General features: G+C 45.4%; 1 protein-coding gene across 5 annotated transcripts in view; it reads right to left on the bottom strand.

Moving 5' to 3' along the window:
- The window catches only part of DCTN4-p62 (dynactin subunit 4), a 438984-nt gene that overhangs the window by 17284 nt on the left and 402836 nt on the right, over positions 1 to 18864 (bottom strand). For all 5 annotated transcript variants that reach the window (XM_065444866.2, XM_070538189.1, XM_065444867.2 and 2 more), the window contains one exon: positions 9880 to 9955. In XM_065444866.2, coding sequence (XP_065300938.1) covers positions 9880 to 9955 — 76 coding nt within the window. The remainder of the gene's footprint in view (positions 1 to 9879; positions 9956 to 18864) is intronic.

Raw genomic sequence — 18864 nt, forward strand, 5'->3', positions numbered from 1 at the left:
TCCATAGCTCGTCGCGTCGTCCTCAATTTGAGTAGAACTCATTTCGTAGGCCTCCAGGTTTCTGCCCCATAGGTGAGTACTGGTAAGACACAGCTATTATATACTTTTCTCTTGAGGGATAATGGCTACCTGCTGTTCATGATTTGAATGCCTGCCAAACGCACCCCAGCCCATTCTTATTCTCCTGATTATTTCCGTCTCATGATCCGGATCCGCCGTCACTACCTGCCCCAAGTAGGTGTATTCCCTTACGACTTCCAGTGCCTCGCTGCCTATTGTAAATTGCTGTTCTCTTCCGAGACTGTTAAACATTACTTTAGTTTTCTGCAGATTCATTTTTAGACCCACTCTTCTGCTTTGCCTCTCCAGGTCAGTGAGCATGCATTGCAATTGGTCCCCTGAGTTACTAAGCAAGGCAATATCATCAGCGAATCGCAAGTTACTAAGGTACTCTCCATTACCTTTTATCCACAATTCTTCCCAATCCAGGTCTCTGAATACCTCCTGTAAACATGCTGTGAATAACATTGGAGAGATCGTATCTCCCTGCCTGACGCCTTTCTTTATTGGGAATTTGTTGCTTGCTTTATGGACGACTACGGTGGCTGTGGAGCCGCTATAGGTATTTTTCAGTATTTTTACATACGGCTCGTCTACACCCTGATTCCGTAATGCCTCCATGACTGCTGAGGTTTCGACAAAATCGAACGCTTTCTCGTAATCAATGAAAGCTATATATAAGAGTTGGTTATATTCCGCTCATTTTTCTTTCACCTGATTGACAGTGTGAATATGATCTATTGTTGAGTAGCCTTTACGCAATCCTGCCTGGTCCTTTGCTTGACAGAAGTCTAAGGTGTTCCTGATTCTATTTGCGATTACCTTAGTAAATAATTTGTAGGCAACGGACAGTGAGCTGATCGGTCTATAATTTTTCAAGTCTTTGGCGTCGCCTTTCTTATGGATTAGGATTTTGTTAGCATTCTTCCAAGATTCCGGTACGCTCGAGGTCATGAGGCATTGCGTATACAGGGTGGCCAGTTTCTCTACAACAATCTGTCCACCATCCTTCAACAAATCTGTTACCTGATCCTCCCCAGCTGCCTTTCCCCTTTGCATATCTCCCAAGACTTTCTTTACTTCTTCCGGCGTTACCTTTGGGATTTCGAATTCCTCTAGACTATTTTCCCTTCCATTATCGTCGTGGGTGCCACTAGTACTGTATAAATCTCTATAGAACTCCTCAGCCACTTGAACTATCTTATCCATATTAGTAATGATATTGCCGGCTTTGTCTCTTAACGCATACATCTGATTCTTGCGGATTCCTAGTTTCTTCTTCACTGTTTTTATGCTTCCTCCGTTCCTGAGAGCATGTTCAATTCTATCCATATTATACTTCCTTATGTCAGGTGTCTTACGCTTGTTGATTAACTTCGAAAGTTCTGCCAGTTCTATTCTAGCTGTAGGGTTAGTCTTTCATACATTGGCGTTTCTTGATCAGATCTTTCGTCTGCTGCGATAGTTTGGTGGTATCCTGCCTAATGGAGTTACCACCGACTTCCATTGCACACTCCTTAATGATGCCCACAAGATTGTCGTTCATTGTTTCAACACTAAGATCCTCTTCTTGAGTTAAAGCTGAATACCTGTTCTGTAGCTTGATCTGGAATTCTATTTTCCCTCTTGCCGCTAACTCATTACTCGGCTTCTTATGTACTAGTTTCTTCCGTTCCCTCCTCAGGTCTAGGCTAATTCGAGTTCTTACCATCCTGTGGTCACTGCAGCGCACTTTGCCGAGCACGTCCACATCTTGTAGGATGCCAGGGTTAGCGCAGAGTATGAAGTCTATTTCATTTCTAGTCTCACCGTTCGGGCTCCTCCACGCCCACTTTCGGCGATCCCGCTTGCGGAAGAAGGTATTCGTTATCCTCATATTATTCTGTTCCGCAAACTCCACTAATAACTCTCCCCTGCTATTCCTGGCGCCTATGCCATATTCCCCCACTGCTTTGTTTCGAGCCTGCTTCTTGCCTACCTTGGCATTAAAGTCGCCCATTAGTATAGTGTATTTAGTTTTCACACTACCCATCGCCGATTCCACATCTTCATAGAAGCTTTCGACTTCCTGGTCATCATGACTGGATGTAGGGGCGTAGACTTGTACAATCTTCATTTTGTACCTCTTATTAAGTTTCACAAGACCTGCCACCCTCTCGTTAATGCTATAGAATGCCTGTATGTTACCAGCTATATTCTTCTTATTCAGGAATCCGACTCCTAGTTCTCTTCTCTCCGCTAAGCCCCTGTGGCACAGGACGTGCCCGCTTTTTAGCATTGTATATGCTTCTTTTGGCCTCCTAACTTTACTGAGCCCTATTATATCCCATTTAGTGCCCTCCTATTCCTCCAATAGCACTGCTAGACTCGCCTCACTAGATAACGTTCTAGCGTTAAACGTTGCCAGGTTCATATTCCATTGGCGGCCTGTCCGGAGCCAGTGATTCTTAGCACCCTCTGCTGCGTTGCAGGTCTGACCGCCACCGGGGTCAGTTGCTTCGCAGCTGCTGGGGACTGAGGGCCGGGGTTTGATTGTTGTGTTCATATAGGAGGTTGTGGCCAAGTACTGCCCCAGGGTGGCCAGTCCTGTTCTGGTGAGGGAGTGCGTTACCGGTTCTGGTCACCGGGATCAGGCCACACTCCAGGCCTGTTTGTGCAATTTTATCAACACGCGGATTTTTTTTAATCCGGTGGAAAATAGCCGGCACCGGGATTCAAACCACGGACCTCTTGCACGCGAGGCGGGTGTTCTACCTCTACGCCACCGCTTTCTAATGGTTCTAAAGGTTCTAATGGCTGTTCTGGAGTCCGAGTAAATGACAAATGCGCCTTTGCAGCTTCGAAGGACCAGTGCGATGGCCATTTCTTCTGCCTCATGAGTGAAGTTGGTAACTATCGCGGCTGCATTGACGAGCGAGCCATGGGTGAACACCACAGAGATCGCGTGGCGCCTCGATTCCAATATCTGGCCGTGTCAACGAAGATGGCTTTTGTTCGTTATGTTTGATGTCGAGGATTGCCTTGGCTCTCGCTCTTCTCCCCCTTTAGTTGTGGGTCGGGTGTACGTTTCTCTGGATTGGATCAACTGTTATTGCCCTCTGGGCAATTGTGCGTAGTTGCAGCTTCTCTGGTGGCATGAAGACGGGCTGCATGCATGCTTTTAGTAAGATCTCGGTGCCTGCCCTTGTGGGTGAGAGCAGAATAATTTGGGCGTTTCACTGTGTCACAAAGACTTCGGCTGCCATGTTGTTCATCCCCAGTTCAAGAAGTCATTCCCTGCTAGTGTTTCTAGAGAGGATTAGGACCTTTTTAATCCTGTTCTGATTAGTGTGTCGATTTTGTTTAGCTCCGTCTCCTTCCAGTTGAGGAAGGGGGCGACGTAGGTTACGTTGCTGATGAGGAAGGCGTGAAGTGCTTTCATGAGGTTGTCCTCTTTCAGTCCGTCCCTTGTGCTGGCAAATCGTGATATGACACTGGTGAAGTTGAGGGTGCTGTTTTCAATGCGTTTTCCTGCCTCCACATTGTCCCTGCTGTAACCCTTATTGACCATGCCCAGGACCTTGATTATGTTACACCTGGGGATGCTTTCTCCCTCCCAGGTGTGTACATGAACGGGGATGGAGCTAAGGAGTTGTCTGTCCCTGGCGCCTTGTTTGTAAAGGAGGAGCTCTGATTTGCTGGGGGAGAGCTTCAGTCCCGTGTTTGTAAGGAAAGCTTCCGTGGAGTCCAGCGCTTGCTGTAGGTTCTGCTCCAGAGTGCCTAGCGAGCCGCTCGCAGACCAAATGGTGATGTCGTCCACATAAATCCCGTGCCCTCCTCCAGAGACTTTCGAGAGTTCGTTGGAGAGATCGTGCATTGTAATGTGGAAAGAAGCGGCGAAAGAACTGATGCTTACGGCGTGCCGATGTTGCCGAGCCTGTGCTTTGCGCTTCTGATTTGTCCATCGTTTATGGTGGCCACTCGGTTAGCAAAGAACGATCTTACAAAGTTGTGGAAATTTACTCCAAGATTTAAAGAGGGGATTTCGTTGACGATGTGTTCATGCCTGGCCATGTCGAACCTTGGTTATTAAATGTGACGAACACATTTCACAACAGAGGTGATATACGAATGTGTATGCGTGTAAATATTGTCACGATGACCACAGATCAGGACAATATGTTCGTACTGTTCGTACCTTTGTTGAAAATTCTGAGTCACTTCTGTGTGGTGCACTAAACAGCTTCACTGCTCATCCACCTTCACAGAGCGGAATGGCTCATGAATTTTTTGTTGTTTGTTTTAGGTAGTGCATATAGCCTGCATTCACCACAATTTCATTCGCTGGAGTGATTGCTGTATGCATAGGGCAACAAAGCACTTCAGAACCTAAAAGCATAAAACGGACAGCCAAGGGCTCTTTATCTGGCTCACTAATGTTTGGGATATGAAATGGTAAATCGCTTGGTCACCTTATGACCTGGGCCTTTATCTTCAATTTGATGCTGTAGCCGCAGCCTCAACTGCTACTGGTTCAGCAGAGCATAGTTGGAAGTTGCAAAAAAGGTTTCTGGTGTCCTTGTCATGACACATCTAGACGCATATGGATAAAAAAACAACCCTGTGTTTACTGTGCAGGAGTGATGACAAAGTGTGTAACACTTGTTGTGCATGCTGGTGTTCTGTGCTGCTGCTCGGTGTTCATGCCCTGCCAGTTCTTGCGGGTGCCTGGTCCAGAGAACCACTCTCCTTGTGCCACCAAGGGCTTGTGTTCCCATTGGGCAACTGGTCCAAGAAAGCAGGTGAGGTGCCCAGGCCACTGCGGCGGCTAGCCTTCCTGCCTATGGTGAAAGCAGTAGCTGCAGCTACTGCAAAACTACTGTTACTGTCATTACAGCCGTTACTACTGCTGCAAGACTTGCCATGCCGTAGGCAAACCCATAGTGACATTGTTTGCAAGCTATTCAGCACTTTAGGAACAGGATATTCAACTCTAAGCATCAATGGGTTCCACGGCAAAGAAACGCACGTAGAGAGACATTTTGTGCTAGGATAGGCATTGTACCATATAAACTGGAATATAAGCCAAGATGTTTTCTTGAAAAGAGCAAGCTAAATCCCCCCTCCTATATAATGGTCTTTAAAGAAAGCGAATCATCGTCTTGGACCCTACGACATGCATGTCGGTGAATGCATAGCCAAAGTCATATCCATAATGAAGACTGATTGGTGGCATTTTTTTTCTTGCCACAGTGTCTCCTAGTGTGCGCTCTTCCTATCAATATCAAGCACAACTTTTTCTTATCTGATAGTTGATGAGTAGCAGCACAGAATTTTCAACAGCGCTCAAGATAGAACTTGTAGACTTTGCCGAAGCTATCGCAACATGGCCGCTTTACTCCAGTTTCTAATTCCGGAAAAAAAAGAAAGGCATGCAATATTGATGGGCAGAAAAAGGAAACTGCTGGCACGAAACCCACATAGAACGTCATCTCATGAATGTCTTGAATTGACTACACACTTTCAGACTTTGTGTGGGAGCTCGCTACCGGTGACAATGCCATGGAGAAAATAAATTCGCTTTTGTGACTTTTTAAAATCTTTTTTTCACTTGAAGACAGCGGGTCAACTTATAGTACTAGTCAATCTATACAGGGTGTTCCACGTAACTTGCGCCAAACATTAAAAATATGCAAGTGCCACGTAGCTGGACAGAACCAAGGAACCATTGTTTGCTGTCGTTTGGAGATACTTTAATGTTTTTTACTTTGCCTAATTAGATAATGGGTCTTAATTATTCAACTTCTAAAAGATTATATTAGGTGAAAAGTGTCAATGAAAAAATTGTAGAGCAACATGAAATACTACAGATAGAGCTTTCTGTTGCTCGATATGTGCTACATAAAAATGTTTTTCATAGTGTGAAAAAGCCTGCGAATACATACAAAGTGAATCGGGTGGCCAGTCACGCAGCAATGTTGCATGTATTTGTATGAAGTCGATCACTTATTCCTTGCATAGGGGCCTTAAATGTAAATAAAATCGTATTTTTTATGCATTTGTTTTTTTCGGACAATCAAAAGTTCGGTCTTATTTACATTCCCCTGGAGTCTGAATTATGAGTCGTCGACTGTATAGTTAAAAGTTACTTTGACAGAATATTGCAGTGTACACATCCAATGCACAGGGTCAGCTTGTAGATGGTTACACAGATGGCATTAAAGGGACACTAAACGCAAATATTAAGTCAAGCTAAAGTGACAAATTAATGCTCGATGACATATAAGGCATCAATATTAACGCAAACAATGTTTTAGTAATTGAGAAATTGAGGTAAATGCAGGACACGATTTGTAACTGGGGACATTCAAAAGCTAGTTCATTGATGAAGGGATTCTTATTTTATTTGTGTCGCTAATACTCCACTTCCCAATATAAAAATTGCAATTTATTATGAGATGGAAGGAAATGCTACTTGTGCAGTTCTATTCTATGTTCAGAAAAAATAACTCATTGATGTTATTATGCAAAAAAGCTGAGGCGTGCAGACAGGACACGAGAGAAGAGAAGTGGACAACACGAACGCCGACTATCAACTGAAGGGAACACTGAGGCGAAAAAAGCAAGAAGACACAAAACTCATCTGCGCAAGCTCAGGAATGGTATCACCACGTGTCAGTCGGCTACATGTGCCGGTCTGCGTGAGAGAGAACTGTTAAGGCACTTAATCTCTTCCTTATGTAAAGTAACCGAAGGCTGACTCACGCACGCACTTCCACCATTATAGATATGCCATGCCTCTACCATAAGTTGCATATCTTTATTCTTGTGCCAGTACAATATTGCGCATCCATCTAACTCTGGCGTGCAATTACAATCTTGGCAATGTCGGGAAAGATTAGAAGGCGATCCACCGGTTAACGACCTTTTATGTTCCCTTAGCCTCTGATTTATACACTGCCCCGTTTGCCTTACGTAGAACTGGCCACAGCTAAAGGGAACTTTATAAACCACACCCATACGACAGTCAGTAAAACTGTTGTTCCTATTGTGCGTCACTGGACAAATGTCCGTTTTTTTTCTGCCTTTTACCTGCTCCTTTTTCCTCTGCACGGCAGCGCATATCTTACCTAGCTTATTGGGAGCAGTGAAAGCAACATTAACATCATATCTACTTGCCGCTTTCTTAAATCTGTGCAATACTGAATGAATGTACGGAAAAGGCACTACTCTTTTTTTGCTATTACTGCTTTCTGTAATCACGTCCGTCCCCCTCGAAAATGACTTCTTTAGGCGTTCAGCCACAGTGGCCACTGTTACGGTAGGATAACCTGCTTCTAATAGGAGCCGGACCTGTGCATTAAAACTGGCGCTTATTTTGTTCATGCAGGATCCGGTGAGAGAAGACTTAAGCCACGACATGGCAATTCCGTTTTTTACTGCTTTGGAATGCTTGGATTTAAAGTTTAACAACGGCTTCGAAAATTTGGGGAGTACTGTCAACAAACGTGATTTTTGTTCAAAGACCAAGGAAATGTCTAGAAACTGAATTACGTGTCACTGAGAATTCCGCATCTTTAACCGGTGGATTGCCTTCTAATCTTTCCCTACATTGCCAAGATTGTAACTGCACACCAGAGTTAGACGAATGTGCGATATTGTACAGGCACAAGAATGAAGATACCCGTCTTATGGCAGAGGCATGGCATATCTATAATGGTGGAAGTGCGTGCATGAGTCAACCTCCGATTACTTTCCGATTTAAACGAGCTACGGAAAGAAGAATGATATGTGTAACGTTAAGGGATAAGAAAAGAGCAGATTGGCTGAGGGAACAAACGCGAGTTCATGATATCTTAGCTGAAATAAAGAAAAAGAAATGGGCATGGGCAGGGCACGTAATGAGGAGGGAAGGTAACCGATGGTCATTAAGAGTTACGGAATGGATTCCAAGGGAAGGGAAGCGTAGCAGAGGGCGGCAGAAAGTTAGGTGGGCGGATGACAGTAAGAAGTTTGCAGGGACAACATGGCCACAATTAGTACATGACCGGGGTAGTTGGAGAAGTATGGGAGGGGCCTTTGCCCTGTAGTGGGCGTAACCAGGCTGATGATGATGATGACTTTACATAAGGAAGAAACTAAGAGGCTTAACGGCTATCTCTCACGTAGACCAGCCCATGTACCCGACTGACACGTGGTGATACCATTCCAGAGCTTGCGCAGATGGTTTTGTGTCTTTCTTTTTTAGCCCCAGTGTTCTGTTCAGTTGATAGTCGGCGTTCGTGTTGGCCACTTGTCTTCTCTTGTGTCCTGTCTGCACGCATCACCTTTCTTGTACAATGAATCCTTACCAACTAGCTCAGCTTTCTGTCGTTCTAAGCTTCATTTATGTTACCCTTGACAACGATAGGGTAGTTCTAGCCACCCTAACAACGACGCGGGCAGTCGAAAGGTTTTGTTATCACTTGACTCTGCACTGCCCGCGCCTTCGCGTTTCAGTAGTTTCGTTATCACGCAGTGCTGCGTTCGTTTTGCTGGCTCGCGAAATTCTCACAATTCTCACGTAGCAGAGCTTTCCATGTCTACGTGATGTCACGGGATGCCGGTACATGCCACTTGAGCAAAAGCAGCTGTTGCAGCGATGAAACCAACGCTCTGTTCTGGCTCGGTTTCTCCATGGTCGCACGTTTGCGTTTTGCACAAAAAACCGTGGCACTGCCGCTGGACCCCGTTCTATTCACAGATGGCTGTAAAGGGCAGCGAAAGCGTATGCAACGCCACCACTCCCGCGCTTGGGGGCGGGTGATTTGAATTGCGCTGAAGGTATCCACACCTTTCAGATGCAATTTGCTCTTAAATGAAGCCTTTTCTTGGCATGAAACAAGGGCTGCAAGGTTTCAGGAATGGTATTTTAACAGTCCACACTGACTTAATATTTGCCTTTAGCGTCCCTTTAAACAGATGTAAACGCCCGATGGCTGCCATGCATCGTTGCATTTTTGGTGGCGCTGCTGAGCCTCTCCTGAGTGTCAACAGCAAGGTTGTGTGCCACATATTAAACGTTTCCTCAGGTGGCACACTTTACCTCAAGCCTCATTCACCCTAGAAGCCGAGTTCATCTCTTCGTCTCGTAACATCCACGGTTCATGATGCAGCTCCTTGCTGTTCAACTGTGAGCACAACAATCATGACATTTCTTGGGTACTGTGAACATTTTCAGGCTCACAATTTGAAAAACAATTTCAGGAAGCATACCACAACATTTGACAAATTAAATGCCTGCAATGGCTGCTCTGTGCCAAAACAGTGTCTGGTAATGGCAAAAGCCTGCATGCTTCCAGAACATCCACATAACTAGAAACAAACTAAAAAAGGTTCCAGAGTCTGCCTGCACAAAAACCGTGGCCTGGGCCAGTTGTGTAACATATTCGCGGGAGAATTATGAAGAGGAGTGAATTCAACTGCAATGACGACGGCAATCGTACTATTTGCTTAGCAGACACTGCTTCAGCAATATATGTGGTGCTCAGCCAATATACTGCGAAAGCAGTAGGCAGATGAAACAGCCATCATATGAAGAACTTTTTGCAATGCACGCAATGTTGTCCTCGTCTACTCTAATATTTTTTGTTTTGGCCACCGATACAGATGCATGGACGCCACCACCCTCATGGTGTGTGTGGACATCTTGAAAAAGATAAAAAGAAATCCCTACACAATGCTCGCTTTTCTGCATGTCTGTTAGAACCAGAGGTCTTTATTACATGAATCACTAACATGAAACAGCACGAAGTCCTGAGCAATGTAGTGCACTCAAACAAATACAGTGAAAAGACTCACAATGACAGCCTCTTCTTCAGAAGGAATAACTCGAATGTAGAAGCCTAGCCTGTTGGCTTTGCGGAACGTCACCACACTGCAATGGAATGAACACAGGGGCACCACAGTATAAGACCAAAAAAGAAATAGAGAAATGCCTCGGAAAATAGGCAGCACAGAACGCTTTCATGCGTGCCTCTTCATGACTAAGCACGCTGCTCAGGCTACAGGTCAATGGCAAATAAATCCTACACATGTAATGAGTCACTGTACATACAGTTGCTTTCAAAGGTGCATAAAACGGATGTTAAAACTGAATCACCTATGAGCAAAATCACTTTCAAATAAATTTCCTATGCAGTACACTTCCAATAATTCAACTTCGATCATTTGAATAATTTTTCAGCGAATTTAATCCTGACCAAAGGTCCCAGTTTGTGTCTATATATATATATATATATATATATATATATATATATATATATATATATATATATAGTCAAACTGCTTCATACGCGCGTCTCCTTCACTGTTAATGTTTGCCCGGACCCAGAACTGCTTTTTTCTGGTATATATATATATATATATATAAACAAATGACCACTGCAGCATCATGTTATTCATGCAAATTATGTCATGGCTGATGTCATGACGTGTGATTGATGTCGTGTATGTCTATTTTGATATATTCATTTATTGAACCCTCGCGGTACAGCTGTACATTGCAGGGGGGAGGGGCATAGGTAAGAGGTAAATACACAGGCAAATAACACATACTTGATTATATAGATACAGAAAATAAGATAAAAATAAGCAAACGACTTTTTAAAAAAAGGTCAAGGGCAAGCACGTGGAAGCTAATGATTAATAGAAACAAAGAGTTGTCCCACAAGTGTTAGAGAAGTCACTCAATACAACGCATGGGAAAATATGGCAAGCATATGGAAAACATGGCAAGCATGACATGCAAAATGATAATGGTAAAGAAAAGCAAGGCAAGCATAATAAAAACGCATGGCGTAACTTATAAATACATGATGATGATGATGTTTGGTGTTTAATGGCGCAAGGGCCAGGTGTGGCCAAAGAGCGCCATGTCTGTGGTAGTGGGTGTGCAGTGTAACTATGATAACTATGAAATTGGTGTGACGTGGCTGTAAAGGGGCCTTAAAATATACTCTCTAAAGTGCGTAAAATCTGTGTAATAAAATTATGACGATGACATATGACATGTACTATGAACATTTCGATGCATTTAAAAATAATCATACGATAGGTAAAATATATCAGATTATAAGAAATGCTAGAGCACCACTGCCTCCTTAGAGCCCTTGAAAACACAAGGGCCTGGAGGCCCGTGCTATGCAAAACAATTATCGCAGCGGCATCCTCTGGAGAGAGGAGGCGCTACGAATGCATGCGACTAATAACATGTAAGACCACATCTCTGAGAAATGCTAGAACTGTGTCTGTATTAAAAAGCGGTTCTGGACCAAGCAACATCGCAGGATGAAGGGGAATGTACCGTCGGTATGCTAAGGAAAAATGTCTCTTTCTCTCAGATTCGGCTTCCCGACACTCCAGGAGGACGTGGAGTACGGTCAGCCTCTCCCCGCATCTACCACAGGTTGGGGGCTCACTTCCGGTGAGTAGAAAATTATGGGTGCCAAACGTGTGTCCTATTCTGAGACGGCAGAATAGGACATCTGTTTTGCGCGATTTTGTAGCAGAGGGCCAGAATCCTAACTGTGGTTTTATCAGGTGGAGCTTATTATTCGTTTCCGCGTCCCACATGCGTTGCCAGTGGTCCCCCAATCTCCTTCGCAAGAAAGGCCTCAGATCTGTGACAGGCACCACAGCGGTAGGGTTAGCGGCTTGCAATGCGATAGACGTGGCCATCTCGTCCGCCAGAACGTTGCCCTCGATGCTCCTATGGCCAGGCATCCAGCATATAATGATATGGTGGTTAGATATGTACGCTTTGCACAAGACGCTGTAGAGTTCAATAAGTACTGGATTTTTGTGTTTATAGAGTGACATCAAGGCCTCAACGACGCTTAGGGAGTCTGTATATATCGCTGATTTTTGACATTTTGATTTTCTTATATAATTTACAGAAGACAGTACTGCGTAGGCCTCCGCCGTGAAGATACTTGTTTTCGAATGCAGTACACCAGACTCTGAGAAGGATGGGCCGAAGGCAGCATAAGACACCCCGGCATTAGACTTCGAAGCGTCTGTGTAGAACTCTGCACACGAGTGCTTGTGCTGGAGTTCTAGAAAATGCATTCGGATTTCTATCTCTGGTGCGTGTTTTGTTATTTCTAAAAAGGATATATCGCATTCTATCAGCTGCCACTCCCAAGGTGGTAACGGCTTGGTTGGATGCATTAGACGAAGCTCGAGGAGTGGGACACGTATTTCATCACTAAGCTCCCTCACTCGAAGCGAGAAAGGCTTTCTTAGAGAGGGACGATTATGGAAAAGTGTAGTACATGTCATATCGTTAACAGTGTGAAAACATGGATTTTGATGATTGGAATGTATTTTCAGGAAATATGTAAGGCTGATGTAAGTTCTCTGTAGATGGAGGGACCATTCATTTGATTCCGCGTATAAGCTTTCAATAGGGCTTGTCCTGAAAGCGCCAGTGGCTATGCGGATACCTAGATGGTGAACAGGATCTAGAATCTTTAGTGCGCTCGGAGCGGCAGAGTTATATACGACGGCACCATAGTCCAATCGTGATCGAATTAGACTTTTATAAATATTTATCAGACACTTCCTGTCACTGCCCCATGTTGTGTGGGATAGAATTTTAAGTAAGTTCATTGTTCTTAGACATTTTTCTTTAAGATATTTAATGTGTTGAATAAACGCAAGCATGGAGTCACGTATGTTACCTAGAAATCTGTGTTCTTTGTTGATAGGTATTTGGTGTCCATACAGTTGGACACAAGGATCTGGAACAAGGCCTCTCTTTCCAGTAAAAAGAACACAAGAACAGTTGTGGGGGTTGATTTTAAATCCGTTTGTGTCTGCCCACTTGGAAAAATTGTTCAAACCCTGCTGCACCTGCCTCTGCATACTGCGAGGTTACAGGATTTGAAGCCGATTTGAATGTCGTCGACGTATATGGAATAAAAAATGGCAGGTGTTTATGAAGCACGAAGCGTGTTCATTTTCACAATAAAGAGCGTACAACTAAGCACGCCTCCTTGGGGTACACCTGTTTCCTGTGTGAAAGGTCGCGACAATACGTTGCCGATTTTCACGCGGAAGATGCGATGTGACAAATAGCTTTCAATTATTTTAAACATATTTCCACAGATGCCAATTACCGACAAGTCTCGCAAGATGCCGTAACGCCATGCTGTGTCATACGCCTTCTCCATGTCAAGGAATATTGATAAGAAGAACTGTTTATGTACATATGCATCACGAACATATCCTTCAATGCGTACAAGATGATCTGTTGCCGACCTGCCTTCTCTGAAGCCACACTGATAAGGATCAAGTATATTGTTGAATTCAAGGAAATGTATGAGTCTGCGATTAATCATTTTTTCAAACAGCTTGCACAGGCAGCTTGTAAGAGCTATCGGGCGATAACTTGCCGCCAGGGATGGGTCTTTCCCCTGCTTCAAAACAGGGACCACAATTGCTTCTTTCCATGTGTGCGGAAGGTATCCGGCAGCCCAAATAGTGTTGAAGAGTGTGAGTAGTGTAACTTGTGTGTCAGTGTACAAGTTTTTGATCATGTCATACATCACTCGGTCAGGTCCCGGTGCATTGCTGTTGCATGAGATCAAGGCAGCTCTCAACTCTGCAATACTGAATGGCCGGTTATACGCTTCGTCGTGTCTGCATTTACGTACAACTGGCTTAAGCTCTTCTATTTCTTTATATCTAAGGAAAGATTCAGAATAATGTATTGAGCTCGACACATGCTCACAGTGTTCCCCAAGAGAGTCTGCCTGGTCTTGCAAGGTATCCCCTTGGTCGTTCACCAGAGGCATTGGATGGATTTGTTGCCCTTGTAGCTTTCTCAAGCCATCCCACACTTTTGCCTCCTGCGTGTATGAATTAATGCCGGAGAGGAACCTCACCCAGCTTTCTCTTTTTGCCTGACGTCGTGTCCGCCTTCCCTGTGATTTAATCTGTTTAAAGTGAATTAGATTTTCGGCATTAGGCGATCTGCGCAATACGCCCCATGCCTTGTTCTGTCTCTTTCGTGCCTCCCTACAGTCTTCGTTCCACCAGGGAACACGTCTTCTTAGTGAACCACCATTCGTCTGTGGAATAAACTTCTCGGCTAAATCAATAATAAAAGCGGTAAAATATGCAATGGCATCATCCATAGTAAAATTATTTATAAAATCTGGTGATAAGTAAGATGATTCTTTAAAATGCTCCCAATCCGCCGATGCTAATTTCCATCAAGGAATATGCGGCGGGTTCTCATGCAAAGTTATCAGGTTTAAAATCAGAGCGAAGTGGTCACTTCCATACAAATTATTGATCACGGAACATTCCAGGAGAGGCAGAACCAATTGCTAAATCTATTGCTGAATATGTGTTGTGTTGGACACTGTAATACGTCGGCTCCTTCTTGTTAAACAGGCAGGCACTAGAGGTCAAAAGGAAATTTTCAATTAATCTACCTCTCGCATCACATCGCGAATCTCCCCACATCGTGTTGTGGGCATTGAAATCACCGACGAGTATGTAGGGTTCAGGAAGCTGATTAATTAGATTATGGAAATCGGTTTTTTCCAGGCGACAGTTAGGCGGTATGTATATAGAGCACACAGTCACCAGTTTGTTAAAAAGGATTGCCCGAACCGATACGGCCTCAAGTGGCGTCTGGAGGGCAATCTGTTGACAAGCTACAGATTTTTCCGCAAATATTGCAACACCGCCGGAGGCGTTAGCCTCGTTGCGGTCTTTGCGATAGATTATGTACTGACGTAAAAAGTTTGTCTGTGTGGGTTTCAGATGTGTCTCTTGAACACACAGCAACCTTGGATTATGTTTGTGTAACGGTTCTTTAATGTCGTCGAGGTTACGTAAAAGTCCTCGTACATTCCACTGTAGTATTTGTGTTTCCATTATGATAATGTATTGGGTGCTGTGTGCTTAAGAGATAAGGATTAGATCACGGGCGTTTTTCAGGCGCCGTGAGGGGATTTTTGTCTCTTTTGGAGCGATCGAGAGTGCCTCGCCGCTCCTTAGGCGCTGGTGGCGCCGTCTTGCTGGTGGTTGTGTCCATCGCCTCTTGCGAGGCACTGGACGGGCGCTCTTCCGAGCGCTTTGTTTCGCGTAAAGGCCTCGGCACGTTGGACGAGGCCTTTGAGGTCACCTGTCCGGAGGTAGATGGCCCCTTCTGCGTGGTTGGCGTAGCAGCGCTAGCTGCAGCCGCCAGGGGGGGCGGATGGCGTTTCTGCCGCCTCACTGGGTGTGAGACGGACAGTCGCCGGAGACCGTTGTGGCGCTGCCCCCTGACGCGCCACTTCGGCAAATGTGCTTTTGGGCAGGTAGGATACTCGCCTGCGTGCCTCCTTGAAACTAATATTTTCCTCGGCTTTTATCGTCACAATTTCTTTTTCTTTTTTCCAGGATGGGCACGACCGCGAGTATGCGGCGTGCTGCCCTTCACAGTTTACACAATGGAGAGTGTTCTCACAAGCTTCAGAGGTATGTTCGTGGGCACTGCACTTCGCACAGGTTTGACGGCCTCGGCAGCTCTGCGAACTGTGGCCGAAACGTTGGGATGTGAAACATCTGAGCGGATTGGGCACATATGGCCAACACGGAGCTTGATATACCCTGCCTCGATTGACTCGGGCAGGACACTAGATCCGAAGGTGATTATCAAGTGCTTGGTTTGGATTTCTTTGCCATCTCGCCTAATATTAATTCTTTTCACATTGATTAAATTCTGTTCACTGAAGCCCTCCAAGAGTTCGGCCTCAGTGAGCTCGAGCAAGTCATCGTCCGACACAACGCCGCGGGTGGTGTTCATAGTACGGTGCGGGGCTACTGTTAGTTGGTTATCCCCAAATGACGCAAGCTTAGGCAGTTTCTCGTATTGTTTCTTATCGCGGAGCTCTAGGAGGAGATCACCGCTTGCCATCCTGGTCGCCTTATAACCGGCCCCAAAAACATCAGTCAGAGTCTGATACAAGGAACGGTGAAATAGTGCGCACTGGTTTGCCGGGTTTTTCCGAGTGAACTACGTGGAAACGTGGGAAGTTGTGGACTTGGCGTCCGAAAAATTGAAAAACTTCATCGGTGCGCCCTCTTTTCTGAGGGCGATCAGGGAGTGGAGGAAAGGAGCTATCCATAAATATATGTGAAATTTCGGCAGTAACGCCACCCACCCACCGTGGAGTCCTACAAGGGGACGCTGCAGGGCCTGAAAAACAGGGCCTGCAAACGCCAGCAGTACGTTACCACTATAACCAAATATGAAATAACCTAGGTTGGCTATTCACACAAGGTTAACCCTTGCTGCCTGGAAAAATTGGAAGTAAAGAGAAGCTAGGAGAAGACAGGAAAGATGAAAAGTGAGAGAAAGACGAAGGCCAGAGGGAGAGAAAGACAGGAAAAGGCAACTACCGATTCCCCCGGGTGGGTCAGTCCGGGGGTGCCGTCTATGTGAAGCAGAGGCCAAAGGGGTGTGTTGCCTCCGCCGGTGGGCCTTAAAGGTCCAAACGCCCAGCATCGGCTCAACCCCAACGATCCCCTTTTTCCCAGACACGGCTAAGCCGCGCACGGCTACACGCGGGAGGGTCCAACCCTCATGTGCTCGGGTCCGTGGTGTCACAACACACCCAACGCCTGCTTACGCAGACGCCCCTGCGGGGGATATAAATACATGGAGCTTGAATAAATATATGGCGGGTTTCCGCAGTACTACAGTTGAGTCTCGTTATAACGGACCCTGATTATCCGACAAAAAACTACCGTTTTATCTGAAGTCTGTAATAACCGAAACGCCTCACTTCTGAAACTTTCGTCGCGATCTCTAACAACTACTGTATTAACTCGAAAAAGAAATATTATGGGATTTTACGCGACAAAACCACTTTCCGATTATGAGGAATGCCGTGGTGCAGGACTCCGGAAATTTTGACCACCTGGAGTTCTTTAACGTGCACCTGAATCTGTATTTACTCGAATCTAATGCGAACTTTTTTTCCGATGAAGCGGGCCCAAAATTCTGTGCGCGTTATAATCGAGTACGACCCTAAATCTGCAATATCATATCGCCATCGACTCAATATGGCTGCCTCATACGTGCTTCGAGCCTAGCTGCCGGTAGTATGTGTGCTTACCCAATGCTCCTTTGGCTTAAACTGCCGCTCTGGCCATCTTCCCGTTTTCTGCGTTTGCTCTATTAGCATGGAAGTGCCGACTGCAAAGACATGTTCATCACGATGCCACAATTAAAAGGAAAGTGATCACGCGTGTGGAGGGACGGACGGAAATTGGGCCGCATCACGGGTGTTCAGAGTTTTCTAAACTTGCATGCGGGACTGGCGCAAACAGGAGATGTGTCCTACACCGACGGCGGCTAGGTACAGCACGGCCATGCGGCCCTTATCTCGAAAGCGATCTGTAGCGGAGACAAGAGTCTATGCATCTAGGCGCACCGCGCTGTGTTCTTGTCGCTGCTACTGCACTTATTCACTCCAGCATTTAGGGAGTTTCCGCGGTCAATGAGTGAAACATGTTCATGATTATGTGCACGTGACACCATGCTTGTTAATTTACTTAGTAAGCAAATGTTTAAAAGCTTATATGGCCGATAAAACTACTACCCTTACTTTTCGTATAGCTGTGTACTAATTTGGTATAGTAATCGATGCTTCGCTTTTCGCACGAAACTGCGACTTTTTTATTTATCGCAACTTTAGTGCATTGGGAGTAAATCTTCATTTTTTTTTCAAATGAGAGAAAGCTGTATTTCTGCATGAAAGAATGAGGTGCGCAGTAATGAAAAGGACTTTTCTTTCTATACGTCACGGCAAACAGGTGTGCGTTACAATCGAGGGCATGTTAAAATCGAGTAAATACAGTATGTTGCAAGGAGTCAGTGATGAACGTGCAAAGTAAAAAAAGAAAAGTCGCAGTGTCACCCGAAAGGAGAAGCATCGATTGCGATAGCAAATTAAGCCAGGCATGCACAGCAGCAGCAGCGAGCTAATGCTGTCTCTCACTTCAAAGCGAACTAAACGTCGAAAGCACAGCACATGAGCTAGCGGCACTGGGCACGCTTTGTCCACATCGCAGATCATACTGAAGATGAGGCCCGCGCAAGCGGAAACTTTCTTCACATCGCAGATTGCTTTCCAGATACGGTGCCTGCGCAGGCGCGCACTTTGTCCACGTCGCAGATCGCTTTCAGATAGGGAGCCCACGCAGATGAGCACTTTGGGCGCTATTCTGGACACGCATGGCGGCTGCACGGCCGCCATTATCCGCCATGTTTACGCTTTGATTGGCTGTGGAGAGCTCACGTGCCTTGAAATTTGTGCCGGAAAACGGAAGTTTTGCGAAACGACATTTTGCGGTTTCATCAAGATGACGAAACGTGACGTGGAGCTGCAAATTTTGTGGACTAATACAATTTTTTGGTACTTGGCAGATATACTGCGATGTTAGCGCTTCAAAAAGAATGCGAGTGGCAGCGTGCAGAAGCCAGTGCAATGCATCTGCAATTGCGCGAATATGTGGTGGCGATCCAAGATATGCGCCATGCCAGCTTGCTGATTGGTTGAAGGAATATCTCGTGAGGAGCGTTACAGGAAGGGCTGTTTCGTAAACGTCATTTTGACGATGCGTGACGTTGCGCTGGGCCGCCATTGCTGAGACTTTCCGCCATAATTTTTGCTGCGACGAGCCGCGCAAATTATGCTAATGAGCAGCCATATGAAATGGCTGCCGAGAGGAATGCGTATCGCCACATTTTCCCCGTCATTTGGCACCACGAAAATCTTT

This window comes from Dermacentor albipictus, chromosome 5 (genome assembly GCF_038994185.2).
Source record: "Dermacentor albipictus isolate Rhodes 1998 colony chromosome 5, USDA_Dalb.pri_finalv2, whole genome shotgun sequence".
In the NCBI taxonomy this organism is placed as follows: Eukaryota; Metazoa; Arthropoda; class Arachnida; order Ixodida; family Ixodidae; genus Dermacentor; species Dermacentor albipictus.